Raw genomic sequence first — 17,236 nt, forward strand, 5'->3', positions numbered from 1 at the left:
CAAATAAAGCGTATAATAAGAAAATAAAGCATCTTGAATTGTTTGTTGTGGAACAAAAAGTATCTGAGAGCTATTTGAGCACGCGTATCCATGAGATGCTCGTTAGATCGAGTTTCTTTTCAGGTGTTTCGAATGATATTAACGAATGAAATTAGTGCAGCTAACTTTATATATTATATTTAATGATGCTCAAATTGCATTTCCCACTGATGGGTGATGATGAGAATTTTAACCGCATTTTTTTTTGGTTTGGCCTTTGCCTAACGGATCGCCAGTGCCATTAAAATGGACAAGAAAAAGTCGTAAACTAAAAATTAGTTGAGAGAATTTACAAATAAAATACAACAAGGAAATTGTGGTGTGAACGACACAAAGAGATACTCTGTACATCAAGGCAAGTATCTCTTTTCTTCTGCTGCTGATAAAGAGTTCATACCCTTCTGGATAGAGTGTGTGTGAACAGGGTATAGACGAGTTGTGGGCAGCCAGCAGACAAAGATGAACAGTCGACCGACCGTGTGGTAATTAGAATTAAGAAGCATTAAAAGAAACTCAACAAAATTCACACAATGCGCTCAAAGCGAAAGTCGTAAATAAAGCCATAAAATTGTGCGAGTAAAAACGTAAAGCCAGTGACTGGGTTTTCTTCTTCTTCTCCAACTTGGTGAACTGTGGAAGCTTAATTAGTTTCAAGAGCCACGTAAAGAGGAAGAGTAGTCTCCAACCAAACGAGATAACAATTAGTTTGGAACTCTCGAACGATTGGAACTAATTTATGAATGCACCTTGTTGACAATGCCGCTTTTGGACAGCTCGTAAAAACATTTGGAGTGCCGAGTGCCCAGTGCCATAAAATAATCATGGTAATAATAACTAGCACAATGAATATCAAGAGTTCCCACTGTCCCGACACACAGCTGCGTGGGTGAGCTGAGGGCTGAGCTGGAATTACAAGCTCGATTGATTCGCAATGCGAGTGCCAAAGAAATTCCTTGATTACACTTATTCTCAACTAGCCCACAGGCAAATTCAAATAACAAACACTATTATTTTTTGATTATTTTTACCTAGTTTTTGTCAATTCCTGTGCTTTGTTTTTTTGTCAAGTGTAATCCCACATTGAATTGGGTTTGGGACCCGGCTTGTCCTCCTCAACGGAGAATAATAGCCAAGCCCAAGCTGTTGACATGCAATTTGTTCGAGCGTATTCAGTATTGCACTCATCCTGCTGTTCATCCTGATCCTCGCCTCTGTTCCGTTTCAACCCCAAGGCACTCCGCACACAATTGACATTAGCCTTGCCAAGTGACAATGGCGGATTTACTTGGGAATGAGACTGCAACTGCGACTGCGACTGCGACTGAGAATTCGGATTTAGCTGCAGGGACCTGGGCAGCTACAACTGCGACTGCAATTGCAACTGCGGCTTTGGCTTATTCATTTGTAATTGGACATCCATTTTGTTTCTTCCTGTTGTCAAACATGCATTAAGCTCGAAGCAAATGTCATTCGTAATCTCTGAAATGACTTAGAGTTTAACAGACTCTCCCAAAATTAAAATATATGCTATTACTAATACAATAAAAGTTTCTCTAACTTATTAAGAGCCTTTTGCTGAAAATCTAGTATATTTTGTATTCTATGTCATTTTTGCCATGTACATATATCGATATTCCAATTATTCTGTATTTTTACGGTATATTAATAAGTTAATATGGTTTTATTGAAAATGAGTAGCGAGTAACTCACACTCGAAGAGACTCTATTGTAGCTTTCCTACTTTTTTTGATGTAATATCTTTCTTCCGAACTTACGAGTTTATACTGCAAACAGATTTAAAACGGACGGAATATATTCTGTCAAAACCCCGATAGCAAATAGAAATTAAGTTGACAATACATTAAAGTATAAGATCTAATTTTTAATATTAATATCTAGTTTTAAAATAAATTCACTTATTTCATCTCATTTCTATATTATTTTTATTTCTGTTTTCGCTATAGATTATGTATATTAATTTTGAAACTTAAGAAATAATATTTTTTAATTTTATATCGACTATTTAAAGTTAATTGTATGCCACAAAATATTCCAGAAAATATAGAGACAAATAGAGTTTTAAATTTTAAAATCTTATCTTTGTCTATATTTCATCTCTTTTAAAAAGTATATTGATTGATGAAAGCAATGACGAATGCCAGGACGATGTGCTCCAACTTATTGGTGAGGCAACAAACTCCATTTCGTAATATCCATTCTCGAAAATAGTAGACATTAGTGTATACATCAGGAATTGTTGCATGCCCAGTACGCATCCCGTGAGAACAAATGCCCACCACTTTGTTATCGCATATTAACGGTCCTCCTGAGTCACCACTGGAACTGCTGACTTCATAATTTTTGGGGTTCGAGACGCATACAAACAAGTCCTTTTTAAAACCAAAGCTTCTTGAGGCACAATATGCGTCTGAGTGAATAGTTACATCTCCATTTCCAATATCATCAGGCAACGGTCCATCCTAAAAATCAAATTGAAGTGATGCATATTTCTATTGTATATTATAGTTGCAAACTTACTTCCAAAATGATGCCCCATCCTATGACAGTACATAACTGTCCAGCTAATGGCTTCTCACTTGCTATAGGAATAATACTCACAAACTCTTCACTTAAGTCCAACTCATCCTTGAGCTTAATCAATGCGATGTCATAGGTATGAACATTAAATGCATTATACTTAGGATGCACTTTTACTGAGGCCACCGTTAATTCTTGGCTCTGTTTATTTCGTAGCAAACGGCGAGTTGTTCCAGCGACGACCTTTATATTCTTTGCGAACGTTATAGAACCCCTGTATAAAAAACAAATAAAGTATAGAAGATCCAAAAATTGAAATATTAATATATAAATATAATATACCAATTTGCTATATATAGTTATGTCGTGAATAATTAATATATAAATATAATTATGCTTTCCAGAAATCATAAAATATACAAAAATATACCAATTTGCTATATAAAAAAATTTCTTGAATAAAATTTTTATTTGATCGCAATCCAGAGCTGAGGAACGCAATTGTTCCGTTTGTAACAAAAAGTTTTGTCAAAAAAAATTTAAAATATATCTTTTATAGTCTCTGATGGTTAGATGATCATATGGACAGACGGACAAGCTTATATCGTCTGCTGCTGACCCTGAACCAGAATATATATACTTTAAGGGGTAGCAGATATCCTATTCTGCTTGTTACAAAACATTTCCTGCACAATCTTATAGAACATCTTCACCCTCTTATGTTCTCTGCTTTAAGGAAATGTATGTGCAATTTAATTTGACAACATGGAATGTACCGTGCTGAAAGACAATGCGCTGCGGTCAGAATCACTTTCTTGGAAATTATAGAGCCACAACAAAAATGTCCAAATCCAAAACCATATTCATCCTCCATATATACACGGCGAAGCGACACAACATATTTAGCAAGATCATTCTTCTCTGGACGATAACCACCGACTACTAGAAAAACGAATTCATCATCCTCTCTGGTTTTGGTTAAGCTTGAGTTGGCAAAAGATTCGCTTTTACTTTTCACTTTTGTTAGTGGTGCCTCATTGGTGTTCTTGACCTCATCAAGTACATTATAAAAACTCTTGTAGTTACTTCGTAATGCCGCAGACTCAATATTAAGGTTGTCATTCAATAGTGCGTCAGCCAAAAGATTTAAATGTTGGTAGCGGTAATGTAAAAAAGCGAGAATAACAATAAATTTTGAGAGATTCATTTCAGAGTTTTATGTTTCGATAAAACTTGTTTTGATTGTAAACTTTCAAGACATGTGATTTGAAAAATAAAAGCATACTATATCGTTACTTACTTAAATATTACGAATACAAATGCTCTAAGTTATTCGTTTTATTTTTTTAAATGTATGAAAATCCTCTTTAATCTTTCACAATCCAAATTTGCAATTTGTAGATTGAACAAGTTATATTTGATTTTAAAATATATTTATATTAGAATTCTTCAATCTTTAGTCAACTAAAACATTCGGGCATAACTTCAGATTTTCTTATTCGATGATATTTTTTAGTGTTTAGATTTAAGAAACGATTTAAATTATGCAGATTACAGGTTTTTTATAAATGCAAAAAGACAACGAAAATACCTATAATTTAAAGCTGCTTCATGTATAATATATTTTATTTTTAATGTTGCTTATTATATAATATATCGACTATTTAAAGTTCCCATTATTAATTGTATGCCACAAAATATTCCAGAAAATATTTATAATTAATTTCAAATTAAAATGAGACAAATAGAGAGTTTACAAAAATGTTTAAAATTATAAAATCGTATCTTAGTCTATATTCCATATCTTTTAAAAAGTATATTGATAGATAAAAGCAATGACGAATGCCAGGACGATGTGCTCCAACTTATTGGTGAGGCAACAAACTCCATTTCGTAATATCCATTCTCGAAAATAGTAGACATTAGTGTATACCTTAGGAAGTGTTGCATGCCCAATACGAATCCCGTGAGAACAAATGCCCACCACTTTGTTATCGCATATTAACGGTCCTCCTGAGTCACCACTGGAACTGCTGACTTCATAATTTTTGGGGTTCGAGATGCATACAAAGAAGTCCTTTTTAAAGCGCCCGAGTCTTGAGGCACAATATGCATCTGAGTGAATAGTTACATCTCCATTTCCAATATTATCAGGTTCCGGTCCACTCTAAAAATCGAATTGAAGTGATGCATATTTATATTGTATATTATAGTTGCAAACTTACTTCCAAAATGGTGCCCCATCCTATGATAGTACATAACTGTCCAGCTAATGGCTTCTCACTTGCTATAGGAATAATACTCACAAACTCTTCACTTAAGTCCAACTCATCCTTGAGCTTAATCAATGCGATGTCATAGGTATGAAGATTAAGTGCATTATACTTAGGATGCAATTTTACTGAGGCCACCGTTAATTCTTGGGTCTGTTTATTTCGTAGCAAACGGCGAGTTGTTCCAGCGACGACCTTTATATTCTTTGCGAACGCTATAGAACCCCTGTATAAAAAACAAATAAAATATTGAAGATCCAAATATTCCGAAAATATATTGAAATGTTAATATAAATTTTCCATAAAGCGCAAAGTATACCATAGAGTATACCAATTTGCCATATATAGTTATGTCTTGTCTATCGGCTCCGCTGCTGACCCTGAGCCAGAATATATATACTTTATGGGGTAGCAGATATCCTATTCTGCTTATTACAAAATATTTCCTGTAGGCACCCTTACACCCTCTTATGTCTTCTGCTTAAAGGAAATGTATGTGCAATTTAATTTGACAACATGTAACGTACCTCTTAGCAAGACAATGCGCTGCTGTCAGAATAACTTTCTTAGAAATTATAGAGCCACCACAAAAGTGTCCAAATCCAAAACCATCATCTTTCTCCATATCTACATGGCGAAGCGACACAACATATTTAGCAAGATCATTCTTCTCTGGACGATAACCACCGACTACTAGAAAAACGAATTCATCATCCTCTCTGGTTTTGACCAAGGTAGAGTTGACAAAAGATTCGCTTTTACTTTTCACTTTTGTTAGTGGTGCCTCATTGGTGTTCTTGACCTCATCAAGTACGTTATCAAAACTCTTGTAGTTACTTCGTAACGCCGCGGACTCAATATTAAGGTTGTCTTCCAATAGTGCGTCAGCCAAACAATTTAAATGCTTGAAGCGGCAATGTATAAAAGTGAGAATAACAATTAATTTTGAGAGATTCATTTTCAGAGTTTTATGTTTCGATAATACTTGTTTTGATTGTAAACTTTCAAGACTTATGATTTGAAAAATAAAAGCATACTATATCGTTACTTACTTAAATTACGAAAAAAAGGAATTCGATTTTACTATTTCTTAACTGTATGAAGTTGCTTTCTAAGTCCTAAACCTTGCACAACCCAAATTTGCAATTTGTAGATTGAACAAGTTCTATTTACTATCAAAATATATTTATATTAGAATTCTTCAATATTTAGTCAACTAAAATATTCGGGCATAACTTCCGATTCTCTTATTCGATGATACTTTTTTTGAAAACTATTAAAATTATGCAAATTACAGTCTTTTTATAAATGCAAAAAAAACAACGAAAATAAATATAATTTAAAGCTGCTTCATGTATAATATATTTTATTTTTAATGTTGCATATTATATAGTACAAAATAAAATAAAAAGTAATAAAAAAAAATATTAACGCACGTATTTTTTTAATTCTTTCAGTTTGTTGATAGTGTCGAGATGGCACTTTACTTAGTACTTTACTTTATTCATAGAATAACTAGGGTAACTCACAGTCTATAACTTTCAGGCAAGCTTTAGATAGAAAGGGGAAGAGAGGGAGAGCGCATGTGGGACATACTTACGTATGAGCTGTTTATTGTAAGCCAGGCCAAGCTTAAGTAATTCCCAGAGTATAACTTAATTAATTGCAGCTAATGTAATGCCCGGAGCGTAAATGAGAACAGCAGCAGCATAAAAGCCGCAAAAGCGAGCAACAGCAGCAACAACATGTTGGCCAACACACATGGCCGGTAACGAGGAAAACAGAAGATGGCTGCCGACATGGAGATGTTACAACAATAAACACTAAAAAAAATTGAATTAAATATGAAAAGTGTAACATGAACAACAGCAGCCAGAGGGAGCCATGCAATGTTGAATGTGCAACGCCGGTGCCTTTGGGCGTGGCTTAAATATGAGAATTTAATAAAATATTTTTAATGTAATTTTTGCACTCGGCAAACAGTGAAAACACAGCAAAGAGGAGGGGCAACCGGAACCGGGCACTTGACCCGAATGGGATAGAACACGAAGATGCCGCAGATATGCGAAGTGAATGTTGCAAGTTGTGTGGTGCCCAGTGTGTGGCATGAAGTATGAAGTATGTTGTCGACTATGCTCTGTTGTTATGTAAGTAATCTGGCAGTCGACTGGCAGACTGCACACTGGCATGCAATGCTGCAGCCTTCGAGCCTGGCTAATTGGGACAGCTTAGGGCCTTGGTTCTATCTCCCTCTCATGTGTTATGTGCTGTGTGTGTGTTGTTTGTTGTGCCAAGCCGGACGTGTTGGCCAGCAGAAAATTGTGAGCTAAATACTAAATGAATTTAAGGCATTTATCTAAATTATCTGCATTGGAATCATGTTTTGGGCTAATTGTGCCAACCACAACATAACGAGGCCCAGGCAACAAATATGATCATTATATCTGAAATTATTTAACAAATTTAAATGAAAAGTTTAAATGTACTTTCCCTTATTGTCATTACAAAATAAAAAAGTCGTCTTCATATATTTGGAGTGTTTTTTTTTTTAAACTAAAGCGTTGCATAAACTTTTCTCAATCAATAGTAAGAATGAAGAAATAAAATTACTTATTATTACACCAATTAATCGTATAACATTTATTTTTAAAAACTATTGTTTTGGAAATATAGCTGAATCTTACAAGCTATCGATATTTGCATGTAAGCAGCTCATATTTTTACTTGCTTGATCGAGCAATATAATACATTAAATAGAATTGTAAAACTCGAAACGCGCCTTTTTGTTAATAATTATAATCTTTAGGAATCTGATCAAAAAAAGGGATACAAAACTTTCACACCTATTTCTATACAATTTATCGTGATCCATGGTAAATGAAAAATATATTTATTTTACATTAAAAAAAAACACGTTTAGCTTCTTATAATCCTTGGTGAGAAATCAAAACGTCATAGCAGAATTTGACTCTAATTGGAAGAAATCAAATGATTATTGAATTGTACAAAAAGTTGAATATTTAAACTATCTTTTACCTTGTTAATTTTTGTCTTTGACCTTATCATCATTTGACTGAATTTCAATGGCTTGTGTTTCCAAGTTCTCCAGTCAATACCCTGAAGATCATCACTTCGAGGGTCCGCTTTAGTGTATTCTCCATTAAGATTGCTGAAAAGAGGCAATAATTGAAATATCTGATGAATATAACTACTACTTTCAACCTTCTTACCATTCATAGCACTTAGCAAACCACCAACCAGACCTGAAATTCTCAGCACAACTATCTTCGTCCAGATCATTATCCCTATCTGGAGTGGAGAATTGTGTGAGTTCATGACTGCGCAGAGCATCTCCAGCATTTCCAGAGTATGATCCAAGTTCCTTCAACTCGTAGGATTCCTCCTCGCTGCCAATAGAAAAGTCACTGTATCTGGCATATCGTTCTCCATTCGCAAAGTCCACAAGTAAAATATACAGCTCGTGAGGTTGCGATGTGGTCAGTAAATGAATCTCTTCGAGACCCATGAAAAACTCGCCATTTAATTCACCAAATCCTTTCCTGTAATCAGCCCAATTACGATTAAAATTCAATCTGCCATCTATACGCCGTTGCATAACTATCCAACCAGGACCAGCAATGCTAGAATCACATGAGTAATAGTTGGTATTTCGTACGTAAACTGGAATTTCAACGAGGCCAGTTAAACTACTCGGACATATTGGCAGCGGATGATACTTTTCATCTAGGTGAACAAATTTCTCCAATGGAGAGACTTCCATTGGCAGTGAATAAGAATCGTTAAGTGTATCAACTTTATTAGTTTAACCTTGGCTTTGCGTTTTGTGTTTTCACTCTCAAGTTCCGCAATGCGTTTTTCATAGTTGTTCGTATTGTTTTTATACAAGGCAATTATCTCCGCTTGCAATGCCAATTGCATATCGTTTTGCGCAGCCATTTCATTTAAATTCACTATTTTCGCTTCTAGCTCTTTAATCTTGTTATTTAGTTCGACAAATCTATTCTCTTTCGAGTTGGCCGAGTTGACGTGTTGTAAAAGAGGTTTCACTACCTGATAGCAATATGTGCTGCATTGTTCATCCATTTCCTTTGAACATGCGAAGCACTATAAACAAACAAATTCATTGGATATTGTATAGAGAATTACTTTTTAATTGAGTCACTAACCGAGCTTTGCACTTGTGAAACCATCCACAATATAGTTAATACGTTTGCAATTAAAATCATTTTGAACGCGCACTTCGAAGCTTTGATTCGTCTCAGAACTAATTACTTACTAAATGTAATGGAAATTTCTCTTTACTCATTTGTGTCTTATCAGTTAAATATTACACAAAAGTATATTTGCTTATATTATTTTCAATTACATCGAACGTCATTCAAAACACATAGCATTGCAATAAGCGCGAATAATAGTTTCAATTTTTTACGTGACTTTTGATTTTATATTAAATCAAACATACAAGTTGGTATATTTTTAGTATTTTTGTATTTTGGTATATTTTACAAAATACCACAATATTTTGCTTTTATTAAAAGTGGGTAGCGGGTATATCACAGTCGAGTACACTCAACTGTAACTTTCTTACATGTTTTACTTGGTACTGTTAACATTTCGCTTGATCGAGCAATAGAATACATTAAAAAGAATTGTAAACCTCGAAACACGTCTTTTTGTTAATCATTATAAACTTTAGGAATCTGATCAAAAAGGGATACAAGACAGTATCTCCTAAAAATATCATTAAAGGCTTAAAATGAAGACAATAACTTTTACTTTCACACCTATTTCTATACAATTTATCGTGATCCATGGTAAATGAAAAATATATTTATTTTACATTAAACACCCAAGTTTAGCTTCTTATAATCCTTGGTGAGAAATCAAAACATCATAGCAGAATTTGACTCTAATTGAAAGAAATCAAATGATTATTGAATTGTACAAAAACTTGAATATTTAAACTATCTTTTACCTTGTTTATTCTTGTCTTTGACCTTATCATCATTTGACTGAATTTCAATGGTTTGCGGTTCCAAGTTCTCCACTCAATACCCTGAAGATCAATACTATGAGGATCCGGTTTAATGTATTCTCCATTAAGATTGCTAAGAAGGGGCAATAATATAAATATCTGATGAATATAACTACTACTTTCAACCTACTTACCATTCATAGCACTTGGCAAACCACCAACCAGACCTCAGCGTCTCAGCACAACTTTCTTCGTCCAGATCATTATCCCTATCTGGAGTGGAGAATTGTGTGAGTTCATGACTGCGCAGAGCATCTCCAGCATTTCCAGAGTATGATCCAAGTTCCTTCAACTCGTAGGATTCCTCCTCGCTGCCAATGGAAAAGTCACTGTATCTGGCATATCGTTCTCTATTCGCAAAGTCCACAAGTAAAATATACAGCTCGTGAGGTTGCGAAGTGGTCAGTAAATGAATCTCTTCGAGACCCAAGAAGAAATCGCCATTTAATTCACCAAATCCTTTCTTGTAACCGGACCAATTACGATTGAAATTCACTTTGCCATCTATACGCCGTTGTATAACTATCCAACCAGGACCAGCAATGCTAGAATCACACGAGTAAGAGTTTGTATTTCGTTCGTAGAATGGAAATTGAAAGAGGCCAGTTAAACCACTGGGACATGTTGGCACTGGATAATACTTTTCATCTAGGTGAACAAATTTCTCCAATGGAGAGACTTCCATTGCCAGTGAATAAGAATCGTTAAGTGTTTCATCTTTATTAGTTTTAACCTTGGCTTTTCGTTTTTTGTTTTCACTCTCAAGTTCCGCAATGCGTTTTTCATAGATGTTCGTATTGTTTTCATACAAGGCAATTATATGAGCTCGCAATGCCAATTTCATATCGTTTTGCTCAGCCATTTTATTTAAATTCACTATTTTCGCTTCTAGCTCTTTAATCTTGTTATTTAGTTCGACGAATCTATTCTCTTTCGAGTTGGCCGAGTTGACGTGTTGTAAAAGAGGTTTCACAACCTGATAGCAATATGTGCTGCATTGTTCATCCATTTCCTTTGAACCTGCGAAGCACTATAAACAAACAAATTCATTGGATATTGTATAGAGAATTACTTTTTAATTGAGTCACTAACCGAGCTTTGCACTTGTGAAACCATCCACAATATAGTTAATAAGTTTGCAATTAAAATCATTTTGAACGCGCACTTCGAAGCTTCGATTCGTCTCACAACTAATTACTTACTAAATGTAATGGAAATTTGCCTTGCTTGGTGTCTTATCAGTTTATTATTATACAAAAGTATATTTGCTTATATTATTTTCAATCACAACGAACGTCATTTAATACATAGCATCGCAATAAACGCGAATATTTGTTTAAATTTTCATACCCGCTACACCCATAGGGTAGAAGGGTATTATAACTTTGTGCCGGCAGGAAATGTATGTAACAGGCAGAAGGAGGCATCTCCGACCCTATAAAGTAAAGTAATATATTCTTGATCAGCATCAACAGCCGATGCAGCCGGAATATTTTGATTTTATACAAAATGGTTAGCGGGTATCTCACAGTCAAGCATAATCTGATTACGTGCTTTTTGAATTTATATTAAAGCAAGTAAAAGCGCTAGTCTTAGGAGGCCTCTTGTACCTTCTACCCATTACATATTAAAGCAATAATATGCTAAGCTTCCACAGTTGCTCGTTTATCTTGAAATATGTTAACTTCTGTGTTTCGAATGTAGTGCTACATCGATATATGTACATACTATATGTAATATATACTATATAATACATATACTCGTATATATTTTTTTGTGGTATCTTAATTTGGAAAATTAATTTGGTAAAATAATGCAGATATCTCACAGTCGACCATACTAGCCTGTAGTTTTTTTTTACGTGTTTTATTGTTATACCCGCTACCCATTGGGTAGAGGGGTATTATAACTTTGTGCCGGCAAGAAATGTATGTAACAGGTGGAAGGAGGCATCTCCGACCCTATAAAGTATATATATTCTTGATCAGCGTCAACAGCCGAGACGATCTAGCCATGTCCGTCTGTCCGTCTGTGTGTCTGTGTGTCTGTCCGTCCGTCCGTATGAACACCTAGATCTCAGAGACTATAAGAGATAGAGCTATAATTTTTTTTCGACAACATTTGTTATGCTTGCACGCAGATCAAGTTTGTTTCAAATTTTTCCTACGCCCCTTCCGCCCCCGCAAATCCAATAACAATAACAAGCGTAATTTTAAAGCTAGAGTTACGAATATTGGCATATACAATAATTACTATAGTAGTTATGATTCCTGAAAATTTGGTTGCGATCAGACAAAAATTGTGGAAGCTATTAAAGAAATACTTTTGTATGGGCAAAAACGCCTACTTAGTTGCTTTGGTTGACAATGTGGTATATCGTGCCGTCTATGGTATATTTTGAATGCGGTACTATATCGATATACCACTTATACCATTTGGTATATTTTTAGTATTTTTTCAGTATGTTTAGTATATTTAGAGAATAATACCGCAAAATATATTGCTTTTATTCAAAATGGGTAGCGGGTATCTCACAGTCGAGTACACTCGACTGTAGCTATCTTACTTGTTTAATCTATTTAATTGAGTATTTGTTATTGATGGCATATTTGACGTTAAATTAAATTAATAATAATAATTATTATCTTTCTATTTAGTTCGATCAAACTGTTTTATTTTGAATTCATTTATAGCGTTACAACTTTGGTAAGTTCAAGTTATTTTATGTACAACGCGAAATATTGCAATATTATTGCAATTGTTGTCACTGATCGCATTGCAAGTAATTATATTGTAGATGAGAATTAAAAGATTAGATTATTCGGTGCTCAAAGTGCAAAGAGTATTTTCCCATCTGTCGACCGTTGATTGCAACGCACGAGCTGAAAGAGAATTTTGCTGTCGAAATAAGTAACTTTTAAGAGAGTTTTCTCTGTCGACATTCGACACAATCATTAGAAGCATTTCAAAAACAACAGAAGCTGCATCGACATCAACAATGCACTCAGAATGTCAGCTTTTCTTTTCAGATGAAAACACGCACATTTCCAACCTGAGCTTTCGGCACTTCTGATGAAATCTTTAGAACGAAGAAAATCATGGATTGACGCATTGACAGCTTTTCACCCACCTTGAAGAAAACTGAATCAAAATCGAACGAGTCTTGAATGCATTTGTGGAAAGCTTTTCGCCTCTGCTAGGTGCCACTTGCCACATACACCCACATCGTCCCCGCACTCCGCCCTTGACAATACTCATCGAATGTGTTGTGTGTAAGTTATGCGTAGTCGGAGTTGTTGCTGATTTGAATGTTGTTGCTTGGTTTTAAATTTCAAATGCTTTGGGATTTGGAAGTGCGAAAAGTCAATGCAACAACAAATGCAAAGGCTTATTTACACACACTTCCCCACCTCGAAGCGGGGGAATGCCCCGCACTCTTTTCCATTCCATCATTCAACACACTCGACAGACTCGAAACAGCCAACACTCAAACACTCAAAGAGCGACGCAACAACGAATTGCATTCATTATGTTTATGCAATTCTCTCTCTCTCTCTCTCTCTCTCTCTCTCTCTCTCTCTCTGCTTCTCTTTCTAGCCATCTCCCTTTAACTTCGCTCACTTTGCTGAATGTTTTGACCTTTTTGCATTTTTCGTGTACGAAAAACGGCTAAAAATACTTGAATAATGTTCTGTCTGACTGAATGTTGCTGTTGTTGGTGCTGCTGTTGTTGTTGCTTTGACTGCACAGATTTAATAGGATTTTAGTGCATTGAAGTGATTTCTCAACGCCACCTCATCATCATCATCATCATTAAGACCATGATGGCAACGTTGCTTTTCATGCTGATGATGTAAATGGAAAAGGGAAAGCAAATAGGAAACGGGAAAAGCGAAAGGGATGCGTCAACTGTGACTTTGCTCTCTGTTGAGTTATGCTGGATGCCAAGACGAGAACTAGAGCTGAGCCTCCTAAACGTAGCCAGGAAGCGTGGGCTATTATCCATTGCCAAAGGCGTAACTCTTTCAGTCATAATGGACAAACCATTAATAAGACCAACAACTTGGTACAAGTTGAGACCTCGGCCTTATTTTTATAATGGATTTCATATAATTATGTGGCCTTGCAGCTTCTCTATTTAAAATAGGTTATGCAAATAACGTACACAAGGAACTTACAAATTATTGAAAAAACGCCGAAACAAGCAATCATATTTTAAATAATATTGATCAAGTCCAACAATACATTAAATAAATAAACCTATAAAATTATCCCAAATTAATACCTTTAAAAATTTTATAGTTAAAAAGTTTAATTAGATTTATTTTTATATGGTTTTATCGAAAATGAGTAGAGAGTTTATATCAGTCGAGAACACTCGATTGTAGCTTTGTTACTTGTTTTGATGCAATGCAAATTATCATTTTAATTTAGTATTATTTATGCAAACTTGAAGTCGGCATTGCAAACAAACTTAAATCTGCTAAAATAATCCGTCAAAATTTTGTATTTAAACCCGACAACAAATAGACATTAAGAATCAACATCAAATATTCATTTTTAAATACAAAGTTTAATATACGTTAAAGTATAATATCTAATTTGTATTTTTATTTTTACTGTTAAAAAATATTTTAATTTTAGAATTCAGGAACCCAACAACAAATTAAATTTTCAGTTAAAAAGCGAATGCAACCATTTCAAACAATTTATTTAGTATTAGATAAAAATTGCCTCTGTAAATAGTTTTGAATTTGCTTTTTAGCTTAAAATAAAAATAAATTCAATACATTTTTGTATATTTTTTTTACCATAGATTTTATTTTATTGCTAACTCAATGATATCAATACTGGAAACTTATGAATTTTTTAATTTTAATTTGATATCAAGAATTGAATGCCAAAGATACGTTAATAGGTAAGCTATATATATATATTCGAGATAGAGTTATAGATAAAGTATAATGTAATGTATGTATTTATCAAATTATAAAATCTTATCTGGTTTGATTCAGTCTTCTTCAATTTTAAAAAATATATTGATTACTGAAGGCAATGACGAAAGCCAAAACGATGAGCTCCAACTTATTGGTGAGGCAACAAACTCTATTTCGTAATATCCATTCTCGAAAATAGTAGACATTAGTATATACCGAAGGAAGTGTTGCATGGCCCATACGGATCACGTATGAACCAATGCCCACCACTTTGTTATCGCATATTAACGGTCCTCCTGAGTCACCATTAGTAACGCTGACTTCATAATTTTTGGGATTCGAGACGCATACACACAAGTCCTTACTAAAAACCCTGATTCTTGATGCACAATATGCATCTGACTTAATAGTTACATCTCCAGTTCCAATATCATCAGGCGTCGGTCCAGTCTAAAAATCGAATTAAAGTGATGCATATGTATTTCTATTGTATATTATAGTTCCAAACTTACTTCCAACATGTCGCCCCATCCTATGCTAGTACATAACTGTCCAGCTAATGGCGTCTCATTTGCTATAGGAATAATACTCACAAACTTTTCATTTAAATCCAACTCATCTTTAAGCTTAATCAATGCAATGTCATAAATTTTCTCAAGAATACTAAACTTAGGATGCACTTTTACTGAGGCCACCGTTAATTCTTGGGTCTGTTTATTTCGTAGCAAACGGCGAGTTGTTCCAGCGACGACCTTTATATTCTTTGCGAGCGTTATAGAACCCCTGTATAAAAAGCAAATAAAATATAGAAGATCCAAATATTCCAGAAATGTTTGAAATATTATTATTATTTTTAATATAAATGTTCATTAAAACAAAAAATATACCATAAAATATACCAATTTGCTATATATAATTATGTCTTCAATTATTGAAATATAAATATATGCTTTCCATAAAGCATAAAATTATTTCTTGAATAAGATCAATAAATCAAATCCTGAGGAACGAAATTGTTCCGTGTGCAGCAATAAGCTCTTTCAAAAAAATTTAACATATATCTTTTATAGTCTCTGATAGTTAGATGTTCATATGGACAGACGGACAATCTTATTATCCCATTCTGCTTGTTTCCTGTAGGCACAATCTTATAGTCTTCTTCACCATCTTATGACTTCTGCTTAAAGGAAATGTATGTGCAATTTAATTTGACAACATGGAACGTACCTCGTAGCAAGACAATGCGCTGCTGTCAGAATAACTTTCTTAGAAATTATAGAGCCACCACAATAGTGTCCAAATCCAAAACCATATTTATCCTCGAAATATACAAGGCGAATCGACACAACATATTTAGCAAGATCATTCTTCTCTGGACGATAACCACCGACTACTAGAAAAACAAATTCATCATCCTCTCTGGTTTTGACCAAGCTTGAGTTGGCAAAAGATTCGCTTTTACTTTTCACTTTTGTTAGTGGTGCCTCATTGGTGTTCTTAACCTCTTGAAGTACATTATCAAAACTCTTGTAGTTACTTTGTAATGCCGCGGACTCAATATTAATGTTGTCTTCCAACAGTGCGTCAGCCAAAAGATTTAAATGTTGGTAGCGGCAATGTATAAAAGCGAGAATAACAATTAATTTTAAGAGATACATTTTCAGAGTTTTATGTTTCGATAATACTTGCTTTGATTGTAAACTTTCAAGACTTGTGATTGGAAAAATAAAAGCATACTATATCGTTACTTACTTACGAATGCAAAAGAAAAGGAATTCGATTTTACTATTTCTTAACTGTTATAATACTCTACCGGCATAAAGTTATACCCTGTGAGTAGCGAGTATAAAAATAAAATAAATAAAGAAATGTTAATCCGAAAATGCGCATTTCAAACCTTGAAATTTACTAATCTATTATCTTAATTTTAAATATTAAGTATAGTCAGTCAATAAGTTTATTAGGAGTTTATAAATGTTTCTCTTAGAAATAAAATATATAAATAATAATGACATTATAAAGAGTTTCATCGAAGATTCTATTAAATTTGTGCCTAACTCGCGATTTCACAACATTACCTGCAATCGAATAATCGACACTCGGGACTAACAAAAAACCATTTCTCGTGAAAGATTTAGGAAGATAGGCACAAGCAAGTCACAACGACAGTGAGAGAGGAAGACGAAGAGAGAGTGCCAGGAAAACAGTGTAGGTGAATGCTGCTGTGGGTGGCTGGGACTTGTGGCAAAATTTATGACTTGCCTTTAGCTACTAATGAGTTTGTCGGCATCCGTCAGTTGAGCCGCTTGGCCGGCGCCTAGAAAGCAGCTTAAACCAGAGCGCCGGACCTTGAGCATTCAAGTCGATGATACACATAAAACACACACGCACAA

General features: G+C 34.4%; 5 protein-coding genes across 6 annotated transcripts; all 5 read right to left on the reverse strand.

Moving 5' to 3' along the window:
* Window positions 1–2,116: 2,116 nt before the first annotated feature.
* On the reverse strand, window positions 2,117–3,852 carry LOC132786969 (trypsin epsilon-like). Its single transcript, XM_060793776.1, has 3 exons — window positions 3,354–3,852; window positions 2,578–2,851; window positions 2,117–2,519 (listed from the first exon to the last, which is right to left on the reverse strand). The coding sequence occupies exons 1-3, from the start codon at window positions 3,782–3,784 to the stop codon at window positions 2,160–2,162; spliced, it is 1,065 nt and encodes a 354-aa protein (XP_060649759.1). The 5' UTR covers window positions 3,785–3,852; the 3' UTR covers window positions 2,117–2,159.
* Window positions 3,853–4,277: 425 nt separating this feature from the next.
* LOC132787098 (trypsin-2-like) lies at window positions 4,278–5,862 on the reverse strand. Its single transcript, XM_060793992.1, has 3 exons — window positions 5,378–5,862; window positions 4,803–5,076; window positions 4,278–4,744 (listed from the first exon to the last, which is right to left on the reverse strand). The coding sequence occupies exons 1-3, from the start codon at window positions 5,806–5,808 to the stop codon at window positions 4,385–4,387; spliced, it is 1,065 nt and encodes a 354-aa protein (XP_060649975.1). The 5' UTR covers window positions 5,809–5,862; the 3' UTR covers window positions 4,278–4,384.
* A 1,558-nt stretch (window positions 5,863–7,420) lies between these two features.
* Window positions 7,421–9,052, reverse strand: LOC132786164 (fibrinogen-like protein 1). Its single transcript, XM_060792609.1, has 4 exons — window positions 9,038–9,052; window positions 8,081–8,410; window positions 7,887–8,019; window positions 7,421–7,820 (listed from the first exon to the last, which is right to left on the reverse strand). Exons 2-4 carry the CDS (start codon window positions 8,374–8,376, stop codon window positions 7,803–7,805), a joined length of 447 nt encoding a protein of 148 aa, XP_060648592.1. The 5' UTR covers window positions 8,377–8,410; window positions 9,038–9,052; the 3' UTR covers window positions 7,421–7,802.
* Window positions 9,053–9,342: 290 nt separating this feature from the next.
* LOC132785558 (angiopoietin-related protein 7-like) lies at window positions 9,343–11,089 on the reverse strand. Its single transcript, XM_060791708.1, has 4 exons — window positions 10,999–11,089; window positions 10,041–10,936; window positions 9,847–9,979; window positions 9,343–9,780 (listed from the first exon to the last, which is right to left on the reverse strand). The coding sequence occupies exons 1-4, from the start codon at window positions 11,056–11,058 to the stop codon at window positions 9,763–9,765; spliced, it is 1,107 nt and encodes a 368-aa protein (XP_060647691.1). The 5' UTR covers window positions 11,059–11,089; the 3' UTR covers window positions 9,343–9,762.
* Window positions 11,090–14,861: 3,772 nt separating this feature from the next.
* Window positions 14,862–16,563, reverse strand: LOC132785038 (granzyme-like protein 2). Of its 2 annotated transcripts, XM_060790998.1 has the most exons (3): window positions 16,071–16,560; window positions 15,356–15,626; window positions 14,862–15,293 (listed from the first exon to the last, which is right to left on the reverse strand). In XM_060790998.1, the coding sequence occupies exons 1-3, from the start codon at window positions 16,499–16,501 to the stop codon at window positions 14,934–14,936; spliced, it is 1,062 nt and encodes a 353-aa protein (XP_060646981.1). In that variant the 5' UTR covers window positions 16,502–16,560; the 3' UTR covers window positions 14,862–14,933. The 2 variants fall into 2 exon arrangements, with proteins under 2 accessions (XP_060646981.1, XP_060646982.1); XM_060790999.1 differs by lacking the exons at window positions 14,862–15,293; window positions 15,356–15,626 and adding an exon at window positions 15,907–15,977 and having other exon boundaries at window positions 16,071–16,563.
* Window positions 16,564–17,236: the final 673 nt, after the last annotated feature.

Source organism: Drosophila nasuta, chromosome 2R (genome assembly GCF_023558535.2).
Source record: "Drosophila nasuta strain 15112-1781.00 chromosome 2R, ASM2355853v1, whole genome shotgun sequence".
Classification (NCBI taxonomy): domain Eukaryota; kingdom Metazoa; phylum Arthropoda; class Insecta; order Diptera; family Drosophilidae; genus Drosophila; species Drosophila nasuta.

Coding starts and splice junctions, on each gene's coding strand:
- LOC132785558 (XM_060791708.1), bottom strand. CDS start 11,058: ATGATTTTAATTGCAAACTTATTAACTATATTGTGGATGGTTTCACAA. Junction 10,937..10,998: donor TTTCACAAGTGCAAAGCTCG/GTTAGTGACTCA, acceptor GTTTGTTTATAG/TGCTTCGCAGGTTCAAAGGA. Junction 9,980..10,040: donor TTTGCCAAGTGCTATGAATG/GTAAGTAGGTTG, acceptor GCCCCTTCTTAG/CAATCTTAATGGAGAATACA.
- LOC132785038 (XM_060790998.1), bottom strand. CDS start 16,501: ATGTATCTCTTAAAATTAATTGTTATTCTCGCTTTTATACATTGCCGC. Junction 15,627..16,070: donor GCGCATTGTCTTGCTACGAG/GTACGTTCCATG, acceptor CTTTTTATACAG/GGGTTCTATAACGCTCGCAA. Junction 15,294..15,355: donor GATGGGGCGACATGTTGGAA/GTAAGTTTGGAA, acceptor TTCGATTTTTAG/ACTGGACCGACGCCTGATGA.
- LOC132786164 (XM_060792609.1), bottom strand. CDS start 8,376: ATGGGTCTCGAAGAGATTCATTTACTGACCACATCGCAACCTCACGAG. Junction 8,020..8,080: donor TTTGCTAAGTGCTATGAATG/GTAAGAAGGTTG, acceptor GCCTCTTTTCAG/CAATCTTAATGGAGAATACA.
- LOC132786969 (XM_060793776.1), bottom strand. CDS start 3,784: ATGAATCTCTCAAAATTTATTGTTATTCTCGCTTTTTTACATTACCGC. Junction 2,852..3,353: donor GCGCATTGTCTTTCAGCACG/GTACATTCCATG, acceptor TTTTTTATACAG/GGGTTCTATAACGTTCGCAA. Junction 2,520..2,577: donor GATGGGGCATCATTTTGGAA/GTAAGTTTGCAA, acceptor TTTGATTTTTAG/GATGGACCGTTGCCTGATGA.
- LOC132787098 (XM_060793992.1), bottom strand. CDS start 5,808: ATGAATCTCTCAAAATTAATTGTTATTCTCACTTTTATACATTGCCGC. Junction 5,077..5,377: donor GCGCATTGTCTTGCTAAGAG/GTACGTTACATG, acceptor TTTTTTATACAG/GGGTTCTATAGCGTTCGCAA. Junction 4,745..4,802: donor GATGGGGCACCATTTTGGAA/GTAAGTTTGCAA, acceptor TTCGATTTTTAG/AGTGGACCGGAACCTGATAA.